General features: G+C 37.2%; 2 protein-coding genes and 1 pseudogene across 4 annotated transcripts; 1 reads left to right on the top strand and 2 right to left on the bottom strand.

The window, feature by feature from the left end:
- Positions 1–573: 573 nt before the first annotated feature.
- Positions 574–3,991, bottom strand: LOC141387161 (glycogen [starch] synthase-like; annotated as a pseudogene).
- Positions 3,992–11,326: 7,335 nt separating this feature from the next.
- Positions 11,327–17,332, bottom strand: LOC141390296 (uncharacterized). Of its 3 annotated transcripts, none has more exons than XR_012409318.1 (3): positions 13,249–16,504; positions 11,683–12,571; positions 11,327–11,621 (listed from the first exon to the last, which is right to left on the bottom strand). XR_012409318.1 is itself a non-coding variant. In XM_073963211.1 (3 exons), the coding sequence occupies exons 1-3, from the start codon at positions 17,238–17,240 to the stop codon at positions 11,431–11,433; spliced, it is 1,113 nt and encodes a 370-aa protein (XP_073819312.1). In that variant the 5' UTR covers positions 17,241–17,332; the 3' UTR covers positions 11,327–11,430. The 3 variants fall into 3 exon arrangements, 2 of the variants coding, with proteins under 2 accessions (XP_073819312.1, XP_073819311.1); XM_073963211.1 differs by lacking the exon at positions 13,249–16,504 and adding an exon at positions 17,208–17,332; XM_073963210.1 differs by lacking the exon at positions 13,249–16,504 and adding an exon at positions 12,724–13,011.
- LOC141390297 (uncharacterized) lies at positions 17,158–19,812 on the top strand. The gene is made up of 4 exons (XM_073963212.1): positions 17,158–17,284; positions 17,362–17,440; positions 18,192–19,256; positions 19,324–19,812. Exons 1-4 carry the CDS (start codon positions 17,216–17,218, stop codon positions 19,503–19,505), a joined length of 1,395 nt encoding a protein of 464 aa, XP_073819313.1. The 5' UTR covers positions 17,158–17,215; the 3' UTR covers positions 19,506–19,812.
- The last annotated feature ends 3,059 nt before the right edge of the window (positions 19,813–22,871 follow it).

Raw genomic sequence — 22,871 nt, 5'->3', positions numbered from 1 at the left:
ACTAACCCGACGCCCAAACCCAAGTTTTTAACGTTCTTATGGGTGAACGCGCGGCACATGTTAGCTCACTACCTTTAACGGGTGTTAAAGGCAGTTCCCCAGGTGGCACCACGGGGAGGTCAGTGTCCACTTGAGATGAAAGAGGGACCAAGATAAATCCTGGGCTTTGCCATGTTAAAGCCGGTCAAGACCGTTGCTTGGTATCATTCATCCCCTACGTCACCCCAACTACATCACGCTGCCATATATTTGTCAATCGGAGTAAAAGTCGCGTTATCGAGACCAAAAAATATTCTCAGTATTATTTTGACGAAAGTTGTAATGAAACGATAAAACATGTTCCATACCGTCCAATAAGATCATCCCGGCGTTAAGGAAACGGCATGTTGTTATATGTTATTATTACTTTTTACAAATCTGCATACGAGGTAGTAAAAAAGTTATAACCCTATTGCACACACAAATCGAACTTAACTATAACAGTGCAATTCAATACTCTTTGGCAAAACAATGAAAACAACAACAATAAATTTAAAACTTCAGTTGTTTTTAAAAACATTTAAATTTTAAACATTTAGATATAACTTGAAATTTTTATTTAAAATCATTTTAACTATTAATGTTTGTTTGAATGCTTTTAATAATATTTTTAATCTTATCTCCTTTTTATTTAATTTTTCTAATATCGTAATGAATGTCTTAAGTGCAGTAATTGCGAGTAATTGCGGTTGTATATCTCTACTGGGGTTGATTAAAATTTGCTTGCTTGTTTTGTTGGTTTGTTTATATGTTTTCTTTAAGGTGCATCATAATTGTTCGTTGAATGAGGTAAAAAGGTTTTTGCCTAAGTAGATGAGGTACATTACAGTCATTATTATTATTGTTGCTGTTGTTTAGGGCGTGGCCGTTTCATCTCATCATGCCATGTATCTTATAGAGTCGCAAAAGGGGGGAGTAGATCATTAGATCTGCATAGAAGTCGTCTGCAGGTCATGGATTATGTGGTTGCTGATAAAGCAAACCTGTGTGGAAAAGAGGTTTCCTTACTTGATGCCCAATTCTTTAAGTTCTGTTTCTTCATCGACAGAGTCCTCGTCGTCGGAGCCATGCACCGATGGAGCAGGCGTTGTGTGTCCTAAAAACATTCAAATTATTGTTATTATTATTTGTTTCGAAAAACGGAAATATGTAACACAACTTACTTGAAGATGACGGACTTGGTGGCTCACTGAAAGGTCTGGAGAAATTTAAGTTGCTTCGAGAACTGTATAGAGAGCTTTCATCCACATAGTCAGGATAAACTGCTTCTAAAGCTTTCACACGTGATTGTCTGTAGTACTGTTGGAAAGATATAGATATATAATTGAGAGTTTCCATCGAATTGTGTTAAATTTCATATATACTTACAATGCCGAGAGTCCTCCAGTCAAGCAAATCACTCAAGCGCTCCGTACGGTTACGTTGTATAATTCTTTGTCTTCTATTGAGTCTGGAAAAGTCCATCATATAGGTGGCCAATTGCTGGATGGTGTTCTCCAAACCAATATATCTGCGATCAACAATGTAGATACCATAGGACTTGGGATCGCTAATATGTTCTTCCATAAAGCAACCAAAGCCGGAAAGATTTGTGGTAATGCTAGGTATACCCATGACAGTACATTCGGCCGGAGTATAGCCCCATGGTTCATAGTATGATGGGAATACACCCAAATGGCAGCCACGAACAAATTCCTCGTAATCAATGCCAAACAATGGGTTTGTAGAAGTCAAAAACTCCGGATGGAATACCATTTTAACGCGATCATGAACAGTATTAAACAGTTGGCAACGCCTGATGGCCCCGAGCACGGGATCATTCCAATCATCCACCTGTAAATTCACCACACTTTGAATAGAATGGAATAATAGAGGTTATTTTATTTAGGGAACTTACAATGTTATGGGTTGTTACAGGGGGCATAGAATCTCTCTGCAAGGCGTACATACACCTCTTTATTTTAACAAGGTCTTCTTTTGTCAGCAACTCGTCTGGGCCAGGTATGTGTCCTTTGAGGCACGAATCAAACAGACGTTTGCCTATGCCTTGTTGCACACCATTGATGGTCTCGCGCAATTGTTTGACCACAGCATGGCCGCGCAACGAGTCAACATTGAAATTATTTGTCTTCGTGGGGAATATTAGGAACGCAACTACCGTGGTATCTGGTTTCTCCTGTTTTAACATAGCATTGAGGCGAGCCAGCGATTCAATGAAAATATCAGCGCCCTTATTGCCGAACTCGTAACGACCAGCAATGAAGAAGTACAAGGTTTTATCCAAATCGAGTCCATGTGTCTATAAGGGGAAACAAGTTTTACATGACTTCCTACCAATTGGATTGTACACCTACCCATAAAAGTGACCTCTTACAAATTCGTTGATTTTTTCCTTAGCCATAGCATTCATTAACATTCAGGCCGTTCGGAGTTATAATGTCCGGTTTACGTTTCAGCAAATGTTCTGATTCGTAGCCGGTGATTTCTGAAACAGTGGTGAAGACATGCGACAAGTGGGTGGCTGCACGTTCTATGCAGTATCGATGGTATATTTGACGTTTGCCAGCCTCCTCATCCACGGCGAATTTGTCCAAATTATTATAAAAATCGGTATTGCCAGCACACAAGTAACGTCCGAGCAGAGTAGCATGTGTTGTGAACACAGTAGCAATCTCAACATGACGTGTCCTCAACGCAATAAGACCCACACCTGCTTGCCATTCATGGAAGTGTGCAACGATACGTGGAACTTGAAGATCATTTGCTTGCGAATACTCGGAAGCACATTTTTGGAACTAGAAGAAGCAAAAATTACAGCCAACAATTTTATACAGATCAATTGGAATGAGCTACTCACCTCTTCCAAAAACTCGGCTATCATAAAACCTAAAATGATGGCATCGTTGCTTTCAACATCAAGGTGTGGAACTCCTAAAAATATTTCAAGCGACAAATGAGTTTAGTTAATTCGAATAATACACATATGTAGGTATGTCGTTAAATCATTTACCAATGTGACACTTGTCCCACAATTCCGACTTGAACTGATCCAATTTCCAAGCACCGGATCCAATGTCGAATAAAATAAGTTGAGGATTGCCGTCAACGAGCCAACGGCCCGTATGAATTTTGTATCCTCTAGATCTCAAATTGTTCACAGCATCCAGTAGTGGATTGCCCCGTGGAAATTCAATTTCTTCCATCTCGGTTCTGGCACATTGCTCCTTATAGGGACCCATCATGCACAACTGTTCCCCCATTTCCTCTGTCGAAACATAAGCTTTGGATCGGATAACTGTGTAAATGCCTCCAACTTTGTTAGCTACCTCCCATGCAATCTCAAATGTCCAACGATTCTGACGCGATGCAATATCGCCCCTATCAAAGTAGTCCTTCAAGTCCGCACCGGACTCAACACGCGAATAACGACGGTTCATCTGAAATAAAGAGACCTTAATTATAATGATGTCCACATAGGATCAGATTTCTAAATACGTGATTCGAATCTTCTATTCGAAAGGACAGCTGTCGGCGAAACATCTTGCAACCAGCCCACAATTATATTAACTAACGCCCCAAATCAGTATTTCAAATGCGATAAAGACTGTGTTATTCTCTCAAGATGTTCATACTGATAACTAGTCTCGGAAATGTTCCAGCTTCCCATTGTACGTCAAAGTTGCTAATTGTAAATGTCCAACGGAACATTAAAAATCATCCATCAAATGGTGAATTAACATACCGTGCGAATCTTATCAAATATAAAATATCACACTCATGTGTATGTGCAATGGTAGTAGGTCCATCCATATATACATACATATGTTTGTGCACTCAATCGATAATGCTGATTGCAATCCTCCTAAATTCGTGCTCAGCGTAATCATATTCCAAAGTGATAAGAAACAAAGGCCAGATGAGGGAATGAATATACATTGTTTTGTTTATATAATTAGACGAATAATAAAGGGAGGGTGTAGGAGAAGAGAATAACATATTTTCGGCACTGATCATTCAAATGGGACAATTGCCAAGTGAAATAGACTAAGCATTGCCAAGATGAGAGAAAACGCCAACCATTCCAAATGAATGACGCTGAATCTTTATGATGTCGCAATTTTCGCTATATCTATTTGTGTAGGCCTTGAGTTGTGTGGCTCTTCCTTGTCACCAGATGCAAAAGACCAGAGTCATTCACATGCACAAATTGCATCAATTTGCTTTTAGCTTGCTTAGAGGTTTAACTATATTATATATTATTATTATTGGTTTAATTATATTATTTGTTTAACTATATTATTAGCTTGTATAGTTGACTGAACTCTGCTGTAATAATAGCGTCAAATTCCACACGATTCTACTTTCGATATACATAAGGAATATATATTTTTAAGACAAAATAACATACTCCGAAGTGAAATCGGGAACCTTGATTTTATCTTTAAAATTACATTTAATTTTTTTTAATGTTTTATGACGGCCAAAAAAACAGATCTTAATTTTTTTGTTTCATTTTAGGTCCGCTGTGTAAAAAGACCAATAAAAGGCGACAAATCAATTTTTTACATTGAAATTGATAAAACAAACATCAATTAATGTCCTATGTGACCTTATTAGGCCATGGCATTGTGCTACACACAAGGTGACTCAGTAAGAAGACCAGCTGATGTTGTTTTTTTAATAGTTCGACTGAAATCGAGGGTTCTTTCAGGAAGGAAAACCTAAGCAATACCTTTTTTATATCATCCTTCAAGAAATATGAATGTCGTTTTGTGAAATACGTAGATAATTCACCAAGTTCTCTCTAATGTTCGTTTCATTACAAAGAAATATGTTGGGACTGACTGCAGCTAAGGTCAATTTTTCAGTGTCAATACCCCAAAAGTAGAGCGGCCCACTCACTAAGCTTGCTTGACATCATTTCTGATAGTATACGAACCATTTTTCAAAATTTGAGAATGAATATGGTGTTCAGTGAAAAATAAACAAAATTTGTATTACAGGCAAAATTACAGTTACAGTCGAAATCGCTAATAAAGTCGTCGTTTATAACGTCATATCGCTTATACCGACGAAATCTAAAAGTCCAGAATTTCTGCCTTTATATTCCACACAAATAAATATCGCTTATAACGTCATATCGGTTGTAACGTCGGGTTTTTTGTTAAATATTAATTTTTTTCTATCGGTTATAACGTCGAACCATACGAGAAAGAAAGATTTCTCTCAATATTCAATATTTTGTTGTATGTATTTTTTTGAAACTCAAACAACAACAGAATAAAAAGCATATCGTCACCTGAAATGCCCAAAGACGTAACCCTTTGAGGGTTTGGAATGTTGTCCCAAATCCCATTTTTTCAGCGCCTAAATTTCAAATTATCCTTTCAGAATGTTTAAATAATACATCTTATCCTTAATTCCTTCGATAAAGACACGATATCCTACACCGGAAGCACTCATACAATGCCATACCACAACAGAGTCTCCTCTGTGCTTTACTTTTGAAATTGTGTGTTTGGGGTCCAAGGCGGTATTTCCCTGACATACCTTAATTGGTTTGGTGGTCATATGGACCAATTAAGGTATGTCATAGGGCAAATACCGCCTTGGACCCTAAACCCTGTTGTGGTATGGCGTTGTATGAGTGCTTCCGGTGTAGGAAATCGTGTCTTTATCGAAGGAATTAAGAATAATATGTATTATTTAAACATTCTGAAAGGATAATTTGAAATTTAGGCGCTGAAAAAATGGGATTTGGAACAACATTCCAATTTGATCAATATATGAGCCCTAGCACAAATCACATATTTTTCCAAAATGGATGCTATGTAACTGTCCAAAAGTGATTCAAACACCTCCCCGATCGCCGGATTTAAATCCTATAGATAATTTATGGAGTATTTTGGAGACAAATATAAAAAATCGTAACATCTAATGTATAGGAACCCTGAAATATGCCTTGCAAGAAGAATGGGGAAAAATTCCGATATCTTGCCCCGAAAACTTAGTTAAATCTTTGCCAAAAAGGCTAAAAGCTGTAAAGGATAACAAAGGATGTCATACCAAGTGCTAAACTCCTAAGAAATCCTTTTGGTTTCATGAAACTTTTAGAGTGCATACTTTTCACTGTGAGGTAGAAATCGATGTTGTTTAACCATTTTTATTTTTTTTTGTCTAAATTTACCTGAATTTCGTTAATTTTTTATTATATTTAAGTTAAGGCACTAATGTAAAAATATAAAAAGGAATGAAATCGCTATCATTAACCAATTCTTAGCAATCGCAGTTTTAATGAAAGAAACTGAAGTGGATACTTTTGACTGTGATTCACTTTATGTATTTTCCTCATATTTTTGGGTTTCATAACAAAAAATACAAACGAATACGTCTGAAAAAACGATGAAGACCCATCGTTTTAAGGGGTCGATTATGCATTGCCACTAAACTTGAGTTGCGTTTTGAATTGTCAGCACAACTGATATGAAATGTTGTATTATTGGTGTCAACCCAACTTGGTTGTTTCACAGTTTTTTTCAAACTTGTGAACTCTATCAAATCCAAAAGGCACAATTCGCCAAAAAAAAAACTATTTTAAAATTATAAGTTCAGTGAAATTATTTTTTTATGATTATGAAAATGTAAAAGTAATAATTTCTTCGCATTTTTTTAATATTGTACGTGTCGCACAATGATATAGAATAAAATGTTTTATTTTCTTTGAAGAATTTCATGTAAATATTTATTAAAAAAACAAGTAAGAAAAGCGTTAAGTTCGGTCGGGCCGAACTTTTTATACCCTCCACCACAAATTTCAGCCATTTCGGTGGATTAATGTGGCCACAACATTCAAAATACCGAAATTCGGAAGGTACCGTTCTATGGGGGCTATATGATGGCGTGGACCTATACCTACAAATTTCTGGGGGAAAGTTTTATTAGCCTAAAGAAGACTAAATACCAAATTTCAGCCATATCGGTGTGATAATGAGGCTAAAACGTTCAAAATATCGAAAATCGGGAGATATTGTATTATGGGGGCTACATCAACACGTGGACCTATATAAACATTTTATGGTAGAAATGTTTCTTAGCCTCTGGAAACACAAAATACAAAGTTACAACCGATTCTTTGGTCAAATGGGTCTAATACATTCAAAATATATAAAAATGACGCGTACTTTATAAGGGGTCTTATATGGGGGCTATACCAAAACGTGGACCTATATAACCCAACTTTGGTAGGAATATTTCTTGGCCTCTGGAGACACAAAGTACCAAATTACAACCAATTCGGTGGTAAAATGGGCCAAATATCTTAAAAATTCCTTAAAACGACGACGCGTCACGCGTCATTTTGTATGGGGGATATACGAAAGCGTGGACCTACATAGCCCGCTTTCAATACCAAAAGTCCTACGTAAATATAACATATTTTCCCAAAATTTCATCAACCTACGTCAATCCGTTCGGACGCTAGAGTGATTTCCACAGACGGACAGACGGACGGACATGGCTATATCGATGTAGAATTGCACGCTGATCAAGAATATATATAGTTTGTGGGTTCTACAATGATTATTTCGAGTAGTTACAAACGTAGTGACAAACTTAATATACCCCCATCCTATGGTGGAGGGTATAATAACTTCCAAAGCTAGAATATTGAAATTTTCGGTATGTGTTGCACAACATAAAGGATATTAACAAATATTTTTTGAAAAAAAAAATGCAGGATGTTTTCAAAGTATTTTTTAGTATTTAATTTTTCAATTCATTTTTGATGTCCTTGTTATCCTTGAATGCCATAAATGAACATTACACGGTACAACAAAATCGAACTTTTTTTTTTAAATAACAAGAAACTCCGCACAGATTATGAAAGAGAACCGCAAAAAAGAACACACGTGTATCGGCGTTTTGAAAGTTTACGTCGGGAAGTAACCTAAATAGGCGTGGCAAGTTCCGCCCATTTCTACAGGTTTTGAAATATTCGACATCAGATTCCTTGGAATCCTTGCATTTTAGGTATAAAGTGTCTTTGGCAATATTACTGACAACAATGCGGGGTATCTTTTTATGAAAAAAATTAACCCTCATGTTAGTCACTAAAGGGGTCTTTTTGGTCCCTTTTTTTAAAAACGTTTAAAAACTACTTTAAAATGTGATCGTATCAGATCAAAATATTCTACAAAATTATTTGTCATAAAATTTTACTATAGGTCCCTAAAAACACCAAAACTCTAAATCGTACCTAAACGCGAGGAATATGCCAAAAGTAAAATCACGTTTTAGGGTTAATGTTGTACTTTATCTGAGTTTATTACGTTTTGTCCCACAAAACTTCATTCCAAATAGACGGCAAAGACAAAAATAATAAAATATAAGTCGCCGAACAAATGAAATATGTATTTGCAATATATATCAAGAAAATATTTACATTAAGTTTGCCAACAAAACACCCAAATATTTTTCAATAAATTTGTTTTGTTCTTTTTTCGAGATGATGATATATAAAAAGCGAATGCTTCTTGAGATTTTAAATATTATAGCGATAAATTTCTTTTGTTCAGAGACTCATAATGAAATTTGATTTAAAACATTTCTTCTTTTGACACAACCCCCAAAAAGTGAGGTATTTTAGGAGATTTTGGCTCAGTATGGAATACATTTTAATTAAGAGTCTAAAAGTGTAACAAATAATTTCTACCTATAATATCTAATTTTGTAACGTCATTTTCTTAACAAAGTATTTTACTCAGATATCTAGTTTGTTCTAGGACTTAAATGAAATTTTGAGTAGAATATTTATACCCTATACCACAATGTGGAAAAGGGTATAATAAGTTTGTTTTCCCAAAAATTCATGTAACGCCGCGAAATATTCGTCGTAGACCCCTCATGTGGTATACCAAACTTCATATCTCGACGAGATAAAGCGATTTAGCGATGTGTGTCCGTCCGTCCGTCCGTCCGTCTGTCCGTCCATTAAAAATTGTAATCAAGCTAGAGGCCGCAATTATGGACCGATTGTCACGAAATTTAGTATGGAGGTCGGGTTTGGACCAGAATAGAACTGATTAGTTTTTGGCGATGATCGTGAAATGTTAAAGGGATGAAATGGACCAAAAACAAAATTTTTGCTCGATTTTGTAGCCGCTCTGTAGGTCGCAATAATAGTCCGATCGGCGCGAAATTTTAAACGTAGTTTTGGTTTGAGATGAAGAAGTAGCGTGCAAGTCAACGGTATGATCGGATAATATTTAGCGGGTTAAATTGATCAAAACTTTTGTGTGAAAATTGGTAAAATTTCTAATGCACATCTTATAACTTTATCCCAAGAAGACGCGTTTAGTGGTATAGGGTATCACATGGTCGGCCCCGTCCGACTATAGTCTGTTCTTACTTGTTTTTCTTTTAACACCTTTCGTCTAGAACTAAATTTCATGTTACTTTCATGCATCAACTCGAAAAAAGAACAAAACAAATTTATTCAAAAATATTTGGGTGTTTTGTTGGCAAACTTGATGTATATATTTTCTTGATATATATTGCAAATACATATTTCATTTATTCGGCGACTTATATTGAAATTTGATGGAGATTATTTTTGTCTTTGACGTCTTCTATCTAGAATGAAGTTTTGTGGGACAAAACTTAATAAACTCAGATAAAGTACAACATTAACCCTAAAACGTGATTTTACTTTTGGCAGATTCCTGGCGTTTAGGTACGATTTAGAGTTTTGGTGTTTTCGGGGACCTATAGTAAAATTTTATTACAAATAATTTTGTAGAATACTTTGATCTGATACGATCGAATTTTAAAGGAGTTTTTAAACGTTTTTGAAAAAAGGGACCAAAAAAACCCCTTTAGTGACTCGCATGAGGGTTAATTTTTTTCATAAAAAGATACCCCGCATTGTTGTCATTAATGTTGCCAAAGACACTTTATACCTAAAATGCAAGGATTCCAAGGAATCTGATGTCGAATATTTCAAAACCTGTAGAAATGGGCGGAAATTGCCACGCCTATTTAGGTTACTTCCCGACGGAAACTTTCAAAACGCCGATACACGTGTCTTCTTTTTTTCGGTCCTCTTTCATAATCTGGTCGAATTATCTTGTAATTATTTTTTGTGTTGTACAGTGTTATTATATGAAGCCAATATTCTCCTCTTTGATATGACACCAATAACAGCATCATGGGATGCGTAAAAGGTCAACAGGATGAGAAAACGAAAAATCGTATGTGCCATTTTACTCCATTTTTCCTATAGTTTCAGACCGGTCCATGTGTAATTTTGGCTGTCGGACGGTGTAATAGGTCTGTCTGGTTACAGCAACGTTTTAATCAACGAATTAATTTCATGTGATTGGTAATTTTACAATCTTTATAATGGCATACATATTTGTGATTCAAAACACGGTTCTAATATCGGAATATCCGGTTCTAAAATGTACATAACCGGATATATATTTCAAGAAAAATTTGTTACTTATGGTAAATATTTCAGATTTTCTGCATATGTCTACATAAATTGTTCCCACAACATCCCTGATGGGACAAGGGAGACTTCACTCATATCAATGATGGCGTGTTTTGCGACGCCACTTGTAGATAAGTTGTTCATGGCTGAAATACTTAGGAAATGTAAGCCGACATGACGCTGAGGGGATTTTCCACCGCCGAAAATATAAATATTCTGGTCTGGGATTGAACCACAGACACTCTGAGTGCTTAAGGACCCCTACTTATCACTTTCAAAAAATCGAGAAACATTTAATTTTCTTATTTTGAAGTAGTCGATCGGAGCAAAATTGGCTGAGACATGCCGTCGGCTGAGGATTGGCCCATTCTTTTTCGAGCTATCGTTGGTGCAGCAAAACGTTTTTATAAAAAAGTATCCTATTGGTAATTTCCTTGAAAAAAAGCATGACAAACAGAGACAATTCTCTATAGGGAGACAGTCCAATTCAAGACGCCATAACTCTGAAACTTAACCAATAGGTTCGAGGCTTCTCTCTACGACCTGTACCGTACAATCTTTAGGAAATAAAGATAGTTTTAATATATTTTTGTGTGCAATAGTGCAACTCATTACAGTCCATATCGAACAATCTTTAGGCTTTTCGAGTCCTGTGGCATCTTAAAATGAATTATGTTCTAAAAGAATGTTTATTACAAGCTCTGTAGCTCGAGCCTCCGACAAGAGAACACCAATGAATAATTCTTATTCCAATATTTTAACTAAACAAGTGTAGTCGGAAAAAAATACAGCGTATGGTTAGATAAAACATTAACATAATATATACATATTTATTTTCATGGATTAGAAAATACATGCAAAAATCTGCTCCGATTCCTGCAGATTGCGATTTCGCAAAAAAATCAGCACCAACTCCATAGACATCCATCAGCTTGAATGCAACCAAATTTGCCAGGATAATAGCGACAATACTCTTCTAGATCCATGAACTTGCAAACACCCTTTGGACACATATAGCTGGAACAATAATTGGAACAATTTTCTGGCTGATTGAGTGAACAGCCAGAGCAATCAGCTGGAACGTTATTGTTACCTGGAAAAAGAACACATTATTGATACAAGCTTCATGTTGCTCGGGATTTAAAATTGAATACCTTGAGTTGATGGGCCTGTAGTCGGGGGCATAATTAATGTTGAATGCATGTATTTAATTTCGGGGGGCCTCAGATATACAATTGGAGCTGTACACACTCTAGCATCGCACATATTCTGATTGCGGTTGAAGCAAATCCACTTTTGACCGTAAAGCTTGCAAATACGAGACGTACGCAATTTACAACAACCTACAGTTTGCTTAAAGTTAGCAACCTTAGTCACTTCGTCATTAGATTGGGAATTTGTGGACTTAATGGATTTTTCTGCGTTTTCTAAGCCAGTGTTCTTTTCCTGAGGATTCGTATTTGCAATGAAATTTGTGGGCATTATCGTTGCTTTCGACGGATTGATTTCTTGAAAACGTGCGGAATTTACGAGTTTCTCTGACATTTTCGTTTCATTGTTTATTTCTTGGGTATTTGAAGTCATGGTTGTGTAGCTTTCAGATTTTTCTATTTCACCGTTAATGTCGACGCTGTTTCCATTTACCACCACATTTTCAGGTCCCATGTCCTCTTCGAATATAGTATTGGAAGATGAATTTTTGCCTTGTTGTTGTACAATCTTATTCTGGTTCCTAAATTCGAGATAAACTGGACTTTTCCGCACTTCATTAGTGACGAGATTTTCAATTTCAAGTATAGTGGTAAGATATTCTGGTTCTTGGCATTTCTTGCCACGCCACACCATACCTGGGGGACACATAACTTGCAGGCAAATGCCCCTGTATAATTCGCCGTATGGACAAACTATTTTGCGGCATTTATTATCTTCAAAAACCGAACCTTCCGGACAGTAAATACGATTCGTTTCTATCGGGGAGCACGAGCAGGCACCATCGATCAGTGCTGGAGCATAACCCTCTGGGCAATCATCTCTACACACGGACTAAAAATAAAAAAGGATCATTGCCCCGATATTCTTTTGACTTTTCTTGAAAGGAGTTACACACCATCGAACATTTGTCACATTTTGTAAGCTTTTTAGTTTAAAGTGACAAATAATTTCGACGGCATATAGCCAACCTTAATGGTACATACTGAAACTGAATTTTGACCACAAACGATGGATGCGATTGTTGCAATCAATAACACGACCTGTAAGAAGTTGTTTTTTCGACCTGTCTTATGGGATGAGAACATTGCAGAACGCTTTGTTACAATTCTTAAAACCGACTAACGCGAGTCTGCCGACATGTTCAAATGTTGCTGTTCCATTGAGAAACACACACTTACTCTCCCAGTTGATAAGCTTCGAATCTTAAACGGATCACTCCAATGAAAATAAACACAAAACGATGCGAGGTCAAGGCCTTATTTGATAATAGTTCTAAATATATTGTGTATGACAAGTACGTGTCCAAAAACGAAAACATAGGAATCTTTTATTTTGTAAATTATGCAGATTGTTAGATCAGTCTTATTTGTCTTATTTGTCTATTATACTGAAACAGAATTTTGACCACAAACGACAGATGCGATTGTTGCAATCAATAACACGACCTGTAAGAAGTTGTTTTTTCGACCTGTCTTATGGGATGAGAACATTGCAGAACGCTTTGTTACTTACTTACTTAGCTGGCCCATTACAGAACATTTGTTCTATAGACCGAACTAAGAAGAGATCTCCATTCCTCTCTATTTGTTGCTTTGCTCTCTGGAATACCGCGCCTTGTCATCTCATCATCCATTTGTTTGCGCCATCTATTCCTTGGCCTGCCAATTCTGCGTGCACCGCCATGTGGCATGTATTCATACGCCTTTTTAGTGGGTTCATCATCGCTCATTCTTTTGATATGGCCTAGCCAACGCAATCGCTGCATCTCGATACGTTTAACAATATTGATGTCGTTCTATAGCAGATACAGCTCGTGGTTCATGCGACGTCGATATTCACCGTCAACGCAGATTGGTCCGTAGATCTTTCGAAGAATTTTTCTCTCAAACACACCAAGCACTGCCATGTCTGCTTGCGCAAGTACCCAGGCTTCGGAGCCATACATCAGCACGGGTAGTATCAGTGTTTTGTAGAGCGTTATTTTTGTTTGACGAGATGTGGCTTTGTTTTTAAACTGCTTACTTAATCCAAAGTAGCATCTGTTGGCCAATACAATTCTTCTTTTTATTTCACAACTGATGTCGTTTGTTGTGTTGACGGAGGTGCCGAGGTAGACGAAGTCTTTTACTACCTCAATATTATAGGAACCAACTTCCACAGTCGGTCCGAGCTCAATGGACGCATTGCGCGTCGACACCATCAACTTGGTCTTCTCACCGTTTACCGCCAGACCCACTTTAGCAGATTCTCCTTCGACTTTTATAAAGGTATCAGTTACTTCTTTTACTGATCGACCCATGATGTCTATATCATCAGCATAAGCAAGTAACATGTGACTATTGGTGTAGATTGTGCCACTTCTTTTGACGTTTGCCTCTCGTATAACCTTTTCTAGCAGGATGTTGAAGAGGTCACACGAAAGGCTGTCTCCTTGTCTGAAACCTCTTTTGGTACCAAACTCTTCGGAGAGGTTCTTTCCTATTTTAACTGAGGACCTCGTGTCAGTTAAAGTCATTTTACAAAGCCGGATGAGCTTTGCGGGAATACCAAATTCAGACATGGCTTGGAATACCTTTGAGCGCAGCGGACTGTCGAAGGCTGCTTTATAATCGACAAAAAGGTGGTAGGTGTCGATCTGCATCTCTTGGGTCTTCTCCAGGATTTGCCGCAGGGTAAATATCTGGTCAATGGTGGACTTGCCAGGTCTAAAGCCGCATTGGTATGGTCCAATAATCTCGTTGACCATTGGCTTTAGTCGTTCGCACAATATCCCTGACACGATCTTGTAGGCAATAGGGAGTAGACTTATGCCCCTATAGTTAGAGCATACAGTCTTATCTCCCTTCTTGTGGACGGGGCACAGGATACTCAGGTTCCAATCGTCGGGTACTCGTTCTTCCTGCCAGATGGTGCTAACTAGCTGATGAATACACCTTATCAGCGTGTCGCCTCCGGTTTTGAACAGCTCGGCTGGTAAGCCATCGGCCCCTGCTGCCTTATTATTCTTCAGCCGATTTATTGCTGTCTTTACCTCATCTTGGCTGGGCGGTATACATTCAATACCATCTTCTGGGATTGGGACTGTGGTATCTTCGTCGTCTTCGCTGCTATTGGATACCAACAGATTTGAAAAATGTTCTTTCCATATCCTGAGTACACTATCTGTATCAGTTACCAAATTACCTTGCTGGTCTCTACAGGAGGATGTGCCTGTACCAAAGCCATCAGTTTGATGCTTGACTCTTTGGTAGAATTTTCGGACTTCATTCTGGCTCCTGTACATCTCGATTTTTTCATACTCCCGCTTTTCCATCTCTCTCTTTTTCCTGCGGAAAAGACGTTTCTCCTCTCTCCTTTTCTCCCTGTATCTCTCTCGTGCGCTACGCGTTGCTACGGATTGTAAAGTAGCCTTATATGCCGCATTTTTCTCTTCGGTGGCAGCACGACACTCCTCATCATACCATGGATTCCTTGGTGGAGGTCTCTGGTATCCAAGTATGGATTTTGCGGCTGTTTGCATGGAGTGGGCAATGCTTTGCCATTGCGCTGATATGTTATCGGGATGAGGAGGGCTTTGATTAAGCAATTGGGCTAGTTGAGTGGAATATGCTGTGGCTATCTGTTGTGATTGCAGCTTACCGATGTCTAACTTTCGTGTTGTGTCTGTTCGTACTTTGTTTGCTACGTTTAAGCGGGTGCGTACCTTTGCTGCAACAAGGTAGTGGTCCGAATCAATGTTTGCGCCTCGGAACGATCGTACATCCAACACGCTCGATGAATGTCTTCCATCTATCACAACATGATCAATTTGGTTTCTTGTTTTCTGATCTGGAGACAGCCAGGTGCCCTTATGAATATCGAGATGATTAAATCTGGTACTGCTAACTACCATGTTTTTTGCAGCTGCAAAGTCTATCAGTCTCATACCATTGTCAGATGTTTCACTGTGGAGACTGAATTTCCCGACTGTTGGGCCAAAGATATTCTCCTTTCCAATTTTGGCATTAAAATCGCCTAGAATGATTTTAATGTCATGGGCAGGGCAACGGTCATATGTTTCTTCTAAGCGCTCGTAAAATATATCTTTGGTCTGTTCATCCTTTTCTTCAGTGGGAGCATGAGCGCAAATAAAGCTGATGTTGAAGAATTTAGCTTTTATTCGAATTGCAGCAAGTCTTTCATTCACTGGAGTGAAGCTGGATACAAGATGTTTTAGTCTCCGACTAACTACGAATCCACAACCAAACTCATGCTTTACGTCATGGCAGCTATAATACAGTGCGTCACCTTTAGGTGTTGTTGTGACGCCTTTCCCAATCCATCGTATTTCCTGTATGGCAGTAATATCGGTCTTGTACTTTTCAAGTACGTCTGCCAATGCGAAGATTGCACCTTCTCTATAAAGAGTGCGAACATTCCAGGTGCAGATTCGCAGATCATGGTCCTTAAAACGTTTGCGGGGTTCGTCAACTTTAGAGGGGTTTGTTTTTCTTTTCTTTCGTTTTTTCATAGTAGGCTGTTTTTTCTAGGGGAGGGTTACTAACCCGACGCCCAAACCCAAGTTTTTAACGTTCTTATGGGTGAACGCGCGGCACATGTTAGCTCACTACCTTTAACGGGTGTTAAAGGCAGTTCCCCAGGTGACACCACGGGGAGGTCAGTGTCCACTTGGGATGAAAGAGGGACCAAGATAAATCCTGGGCTTTGCCATGTTAAAACCGGTCAGGACCGTTACTTGGTATCTTCCATCCCCTACGTCACCCCAGTGTTACAATTCTTAAAACCGACTAACGCGAGTCTGCCGACATTTTCAAATGTTGCTGTTCCATTGAGAAACACAAACTTACTCTCCCAGTTGATAAGCTTCGAATCTTAAACGGATCACTCCAATGAAAATAAACACAAAACGATGCGAGGTCAAGGCCTTATTTGATAATAGTTCTAAATATATTGTGTATGACAAGTACGTGTCCAAAAACGAAAACATAGGAATCTTTTATTTTGTAAATTATGCAGATTGTTAGATCAGTCTTATTTGTCTTATTTGTCTATTATACTGAAACAGAATTTTGACCACAAACGACAGATGCGATTGTTGCAATCAATAACACGACCTGTAAGAAGTTGTTTTTTCGACCTGTCTTATGGGATGAGAACATTGCAGAACGCTTTGTTACAATTCTTAAAACCGACTAACGCGAGTCTGCCGACATTTTCAAATGTTGCTGTTCCATTGAGAAACACAAACTTACTCTCCCAGTTGATAAGCTTCGAATCTTAAACGGATCACTCCAATGAAAATAAACACAAAACTATGCGAGGTCAAGGCCTTATTTGATAATAGTTCTAAATATATTGTGTATGACAAGTACGTGTCCAAAAACGAAAACATAGGAATCTTTTATTTTGCAAATTATGCAGATTGTTAGATCAGTCTTATTTGTCTATTGGACTGGGCATATACTACCTTCATAAATGAATCTTGCATTGGCGAATACATTCGGAATCGTGTTGATTGTTTGTTGTATGCACTTTCAATTGGCGGTAAGATTTTGAAATTGTATTCTTATTCATACATAAATATTTTTAAACATTAATATGTGTTGTTATTTTATTCTAAGGATTCTCAAAAATGTACCGGTACGACAATTCTATTTAATAATGAATGCTTTGATTTTCAAAGAGGAACCTGTGGATACGGTGAGTTAAAATGCATGGGGCAGATCCATGAGGGATCTGGGGGTGCTCAATCATACAATTGATAAACCATTCACTTAAATTTTATGCATACGTATGTACATTAGGGTTGTAATTTCTTATCTTTTTTTTTTTTTTTTTGTAAATATCAAAATTCCTCCGTCCAGCTCTGAATGTATTGAAGTTTTGTATTTATTTTGTATTTATTTATTTCGTCAATATCATACCATTCGTTATATGAAATCAGACATCGATATCGGGACGGGAACATTTTCATCGAATCGAATTGGGGATATTCGATATTTGCACTGCATTGAAACTAGATATTTTAATTGTATCCCTAATGTTCTTGCATGCGCATAAGTGTGTATGTGCATACATACATATCGCTCATTTACTCAAAGAGTGGCATAACTCAAAAAATGCGTTTTCTGAGTTAGCAATTTCTATTTTTTCTAAGACTTCTACTTTATCTTGTGTCAAACTCATCGAGTTACAGCTCATTTACAATGGGTTTGGCATAATTCAACAAAAAAGTTTTTTGAGTTTATGAAGCACTAAAAATGCTTGACTTGCACTGATGTTTGCAAAATATGACCCAAGTAGTTATTTTATTGCTTGTGCGATAATCTTTTTAAGTTGGAAGGTCAAATTTTAATGTGTCACTGTTTGAGTAAATGGGCGATATGTTTATGCAAAAATAGTAACAACTGTTTTAATGAGAAGACAATGTTCTATTCATTTACATTTCAAGATTCCTTATGGATTGGAGAACAATGCTGCTTAGAAAAATGTGTACGCGGATGTGAGGGCGAGCGGTGCTTTGATTGCTGTAAATCTGCGCCAGCGGTAATCTCACCTAATAATCCAACGAATGGCGCTTCTTGCAGTAATACACCACAGTGTCAAAGTACATGCACAAATAACTGTCAAACATGCACAAATAACTGTCAGACATGCACAAATAACTGTCAAACATGCACAAATAACTGCCAGAGTCAGTCATGTTGTCAAACAAACAACTGCAATTGCTGTTCTACAACGTGCAACCAATGCCAGAATCAGTCATGTTGTCAGGGAAACAATTGTCCAAATAACGGATGCAATACCTGCGGAACATCTCCGACAAACCCTCCTAAAAATCCGCCTTTGACAACAACTGCATCCCCATCAACAACAACAACCACTGCTACTACAACACTAGCACCACCAACGACTAGTACGACCCCGGTCACCACACCTCCACCTGATGCAATCAGAGATTGCCCCGAAGGAACAATTCTAATTGGCGGATACTGTCAACTTATATACTGTCCTTCTGGTACAGTTATGTCTGGCGGGAAATGTATCCAAATTTTGTGTCCTGATGGCACAGTATGGTCCGGTTATAAGTGTTCACCGGCGGAACCCATTTCCCACAATATTACTTTGTACACAACAATTACAACAAAATCCAACCATTCGCAGCCAGATATAAATTTGAGTTATACCAACAATATTACTGTCAATGCTCCAGTGACAATTAATCAAACCGAGTTTAATGATAATGAATATCCTGAGAATCCTGACACCACCACACCCCCGACGACCCCGGCTCCGCATACACGCTGCTGTACTGTTGTGACTCCCCGTACCTGCGAACAACGTAACAATCGATGGTATTGCTATCATACCAGAAACCAAAGATGCGGAGATTTTTGTACCGCTAGCGTAGTGTACCTGAAACCTCCCCATGTGTATTCTAGACCCAATGTAGTTGTTGTACCACCTCTACAAGTGCAGTGTGGCAGTCCCCTTGGTCTCTGTGGCCAAACAACAGGTTCGTCTTATTTAAAATACTAAAAATTTCGAAATATAAGTAATGTACAAATTAACATTTTCCTCAGGTGGTTTTGATTGTTCGGCATGTGAACATGGAATTGGGCTAGGATGTTCCAGTTATTGCTACCGTTATAATTGTCCCAGCAATAGATGCGGCTTTTACGATCAACAGGCTTATTGTCTCAATAATCCAGGATCATTTGGCTGCATGCAAGATGATGGTTGCTTCGACGAGTGGTGCTCCTAAGTTAATCGTACCACAGATGTGGCACGCCACCGTTTTTGTGTTCTGTTCCCTCTTTTTCGTTATTACAACATAAATGAATATTTATGGCTATATTCCACCATATGCTTTTTCACATGTATTTAGTCACTTTGGTTATACTAATATAATTTTTGCTTTGTTCCAGAACCTGCAAGAAGCTACTAAATTTTACTACGATAACATTTTTTCCTTTATGTTATCGGAAAAAATTGTTAAAATTAGTAGATTCTTGCAGTACTGGAACAAACCAATTGTTATTAATAAAATTGTTTTTGGTACCTTTTGTAAAGTTCTTATGGATCTTATTAAATAATAAAAGTTGAAAAAGTAGTAAAAGTAGTGAACATGGGAGACATTAAAATGTCCAAAAGTGTTAAAAATTGTAAAAACAACTTTAATTTGCCAAAAACTTCTACCCTGTTTACACTGCTGTTATACATGCTAAGTTACTGACATTCAGTTGAATACATACAATATATGTATATATTCATATTTTCATTATATATTCATATCTAAAATTCTCTTCAGACAAGTCAAAAAAATAGAGAAATGTATAACCACAGCCACAACCTTCAAAATACCGAAAATCGGGAGGTATCATTCTATGGTGGCTATATGAAGGGCTGAACCTAAACCGACAAATTTTAGGTGGAAAGTTTTTTTACCCCTAAGGAAGACTAATTGCCAAATTTCAGTCATTTCAATGGGATATTGAGGCCACAGGAGGAAAGTTTTATACCCCCAAAGGAAAAATTAATACCAAACTTCAGCCATTTCGGAGTGGTATTAAGACCACAACCGAAAATCGGGAGGTACCGTTTTATGGGGGCTATATGAAGACGTGAACCTATACCGACAAATTGCAGGTGGAAATTTTTATACCCCCAAGGAAGAATTAATACCAAACTTCAGCCATTTCGGAGCGGTATTAAGACCACAACCTTCAAAATACTAGAAATCCGGAGGTACCGTTCTAAGGGGCTATATGAAGACGTGGACCTATACCCAACGAAGAATTAATACAAAATGCCAGCCGTTTCAGTGTGATGTTGAGGCCACAACCTTCAAAATATCGGAATCGGGAGGCCACAAATCCTTGTATATATTTTTGCATATGCTCATTTTATGTAACTATATAAAAATATGCAGCAATTTTGGGCCTAATTCGTTTTATTTTGTGATAAAACGAGTTTCGGTCTAATCAGATTTTCTCTAAGTCCCGGGCCACACTACAGTAATTTCACTGAAATTTTGATATGAAATTATGCGTCTCTAGATCGACGTCCACAGTAGAGTAAAATCATAAAATTTCTGTAGTAGGGAATTCGATTTCTTCTTCCTTATTTACTCATCCGTTATCCGGATATAAGTGATCGTACAATTCATCTTTTTTTAATTCGATTTAAGAACACCTAATTTCATGAATTTTTTAATGAAATTCACGCTAGTGTGGACCGGGACTAAGATCATCCTAACCATAAGTTAGTAACAGCTTTTTACTTTCTAGTTATTGTTAGCATAACTTAATTCGATTTCAATCATCAAATTTTTGTTGTTAATTAATTATTAAATAAAGCATTATCTAATTAAACATTATTAAACGCGTGCTAACTTTTATTTCAAGTACACAACAATTTCATTCCATATTTTTAGGTGGACCTCGGCTTAGATCGAGTTCTATACTAGAGTAATATCGTGAAATTTCTCAGTAAGTTTTGGTAACTTTTCATTTATATATACAATTGTCAAAATTTGCATAACCGCCAATAAAACTAATTAATAACCTCTTAAGGATCTTAAACGCAGATTATGTTACATTTTTGTTCAAAAATATCAAGAATTTTTTTATACAGTTCCACAATGGTTCTCCGTAGAGCTGGCAAAAAATCGATGGCACTATCGATAAAATCGATTATTTTTTAAAATTAAATATCGATAGATAGTTTTGCCTATCGATATTATCGGAACAAAAACCGCCAAGATAAAATTCATTGAAATAAATAGAAATTTCGCTGCTTTTCGGTTTTGTGTGTGTGAGAAAGTAAGTCCGTAGTCCCACGTCCCCTTTTTTCGGAAAAGTAGAATGTATTTTTTCGATATTTCGTCGGTGTCATGCTTAAGTGTTCCATACGCCATTTGCCTGATTCGAGAAAAACTCAAGTTAATGTTGAAGGTCATACAGGATAAAAATGGTGCAATAATCCAATACTTTAAGAGCTCAGTTCTACTTAACTAAACTCATAGAATATATCAGTAGTTTATTTTAGTCAGATATCTGTGATAGTCTAGAAGTTATGTCCAATTTTTATAATTGCAAAAAGTTGCTGAATTGTTCCATGGAATCTTTTTTTCATGTTTTTGGCAGTTTGTGTCACATGGAACACGTTTTGTCACATTTCAACCAAAACACTTTTTATCAATCGTGTTCCACCTCCTTTATATGAAGTGCTACTGTAGAGTTTAAAAATCAGGACTTTAAATGAATCATTTATTTTTCTCATATAAATACAATAAGGACCATTATTATAGGTTTCCTTAACATTTATTTAAGGAATTTCCTCCACTTATCACTATTTTTTTGTGGTAAAAATTTCGATCGGGCTAAACGGATTGATATTTTGCATTTCTAAGGTAACATAAAACATTTAAACGATATTTTCTTATAATACCATTTTTGTAGTAGGTTAGCTTCAAGTCGAATGGACGTTTTTGCGTATATTTTTGTGGACTTAAATGAAAATTTTGTCTTTAAACTAGGGATTTTTGGTTTAAACGATTGATAAATTTTCGTTTTCATATAACAATACAATATTCAAAACAAGTGAGAAAAGGCTATAGTCAGTACGGGGCCGACTATGTGATACCCTACACCACTACCTCTGTGAATAATCGTTTCACTCGGAAACATTTCTTTTATGAAGATACGAAAGTTTTCGCCTATCTGGCTTTTATACGAAATGACTTAAGGCGAACTGAACCAAAATAATTAATATTTAATTTTATATTTGACTACTGTCGACATCACCAATATCAATAGGCTTCTATCTCTGTGAGAAAATTTCGTGATGGTCCGATCAAAATTCCGACCTGTAGTGTGATTGCAGAAAAAGTGGAAAAAAAGGGATGCATTAACGACTATTGCGATATCTTTATTATTTGACTCCCTACGCCAACCTATTTTGCATAATTTCAAAGATGGGATTTTCTACTTTCTTAGTCAGGCTTTGCTTTTAGAAGGTCCCCAACCAAAGGTGTGATATCCGTCATTATTATTAAAATCGCAAAAATGAGAAGTTAGGTTTTATTAGCGACTATTGCGATATCTTCGCTGAGATACTTGCTTTGGAA

The sequence above is a fragment of the Musca autumnalis genome, unplaced genomic scaffold, assembly GCF_047663935.1.
Source record: "Musca autumnalis isolate F117 unplaced genomic scaffold, ASM4766393v1 scaffold_1, whole genome shotgun sequence".
Taxonomy (NCBI): Eukaryota; Metazoa; Arthropoda; class Insecta; order Diptera; family Muscidae; genus Musca; species Musca autumnalis.
The sequence above is the reverse complement of the archived record's forward strand: the minus strand, read 5'-3'. Positions and strand labels throughout refer to the sequence as shown.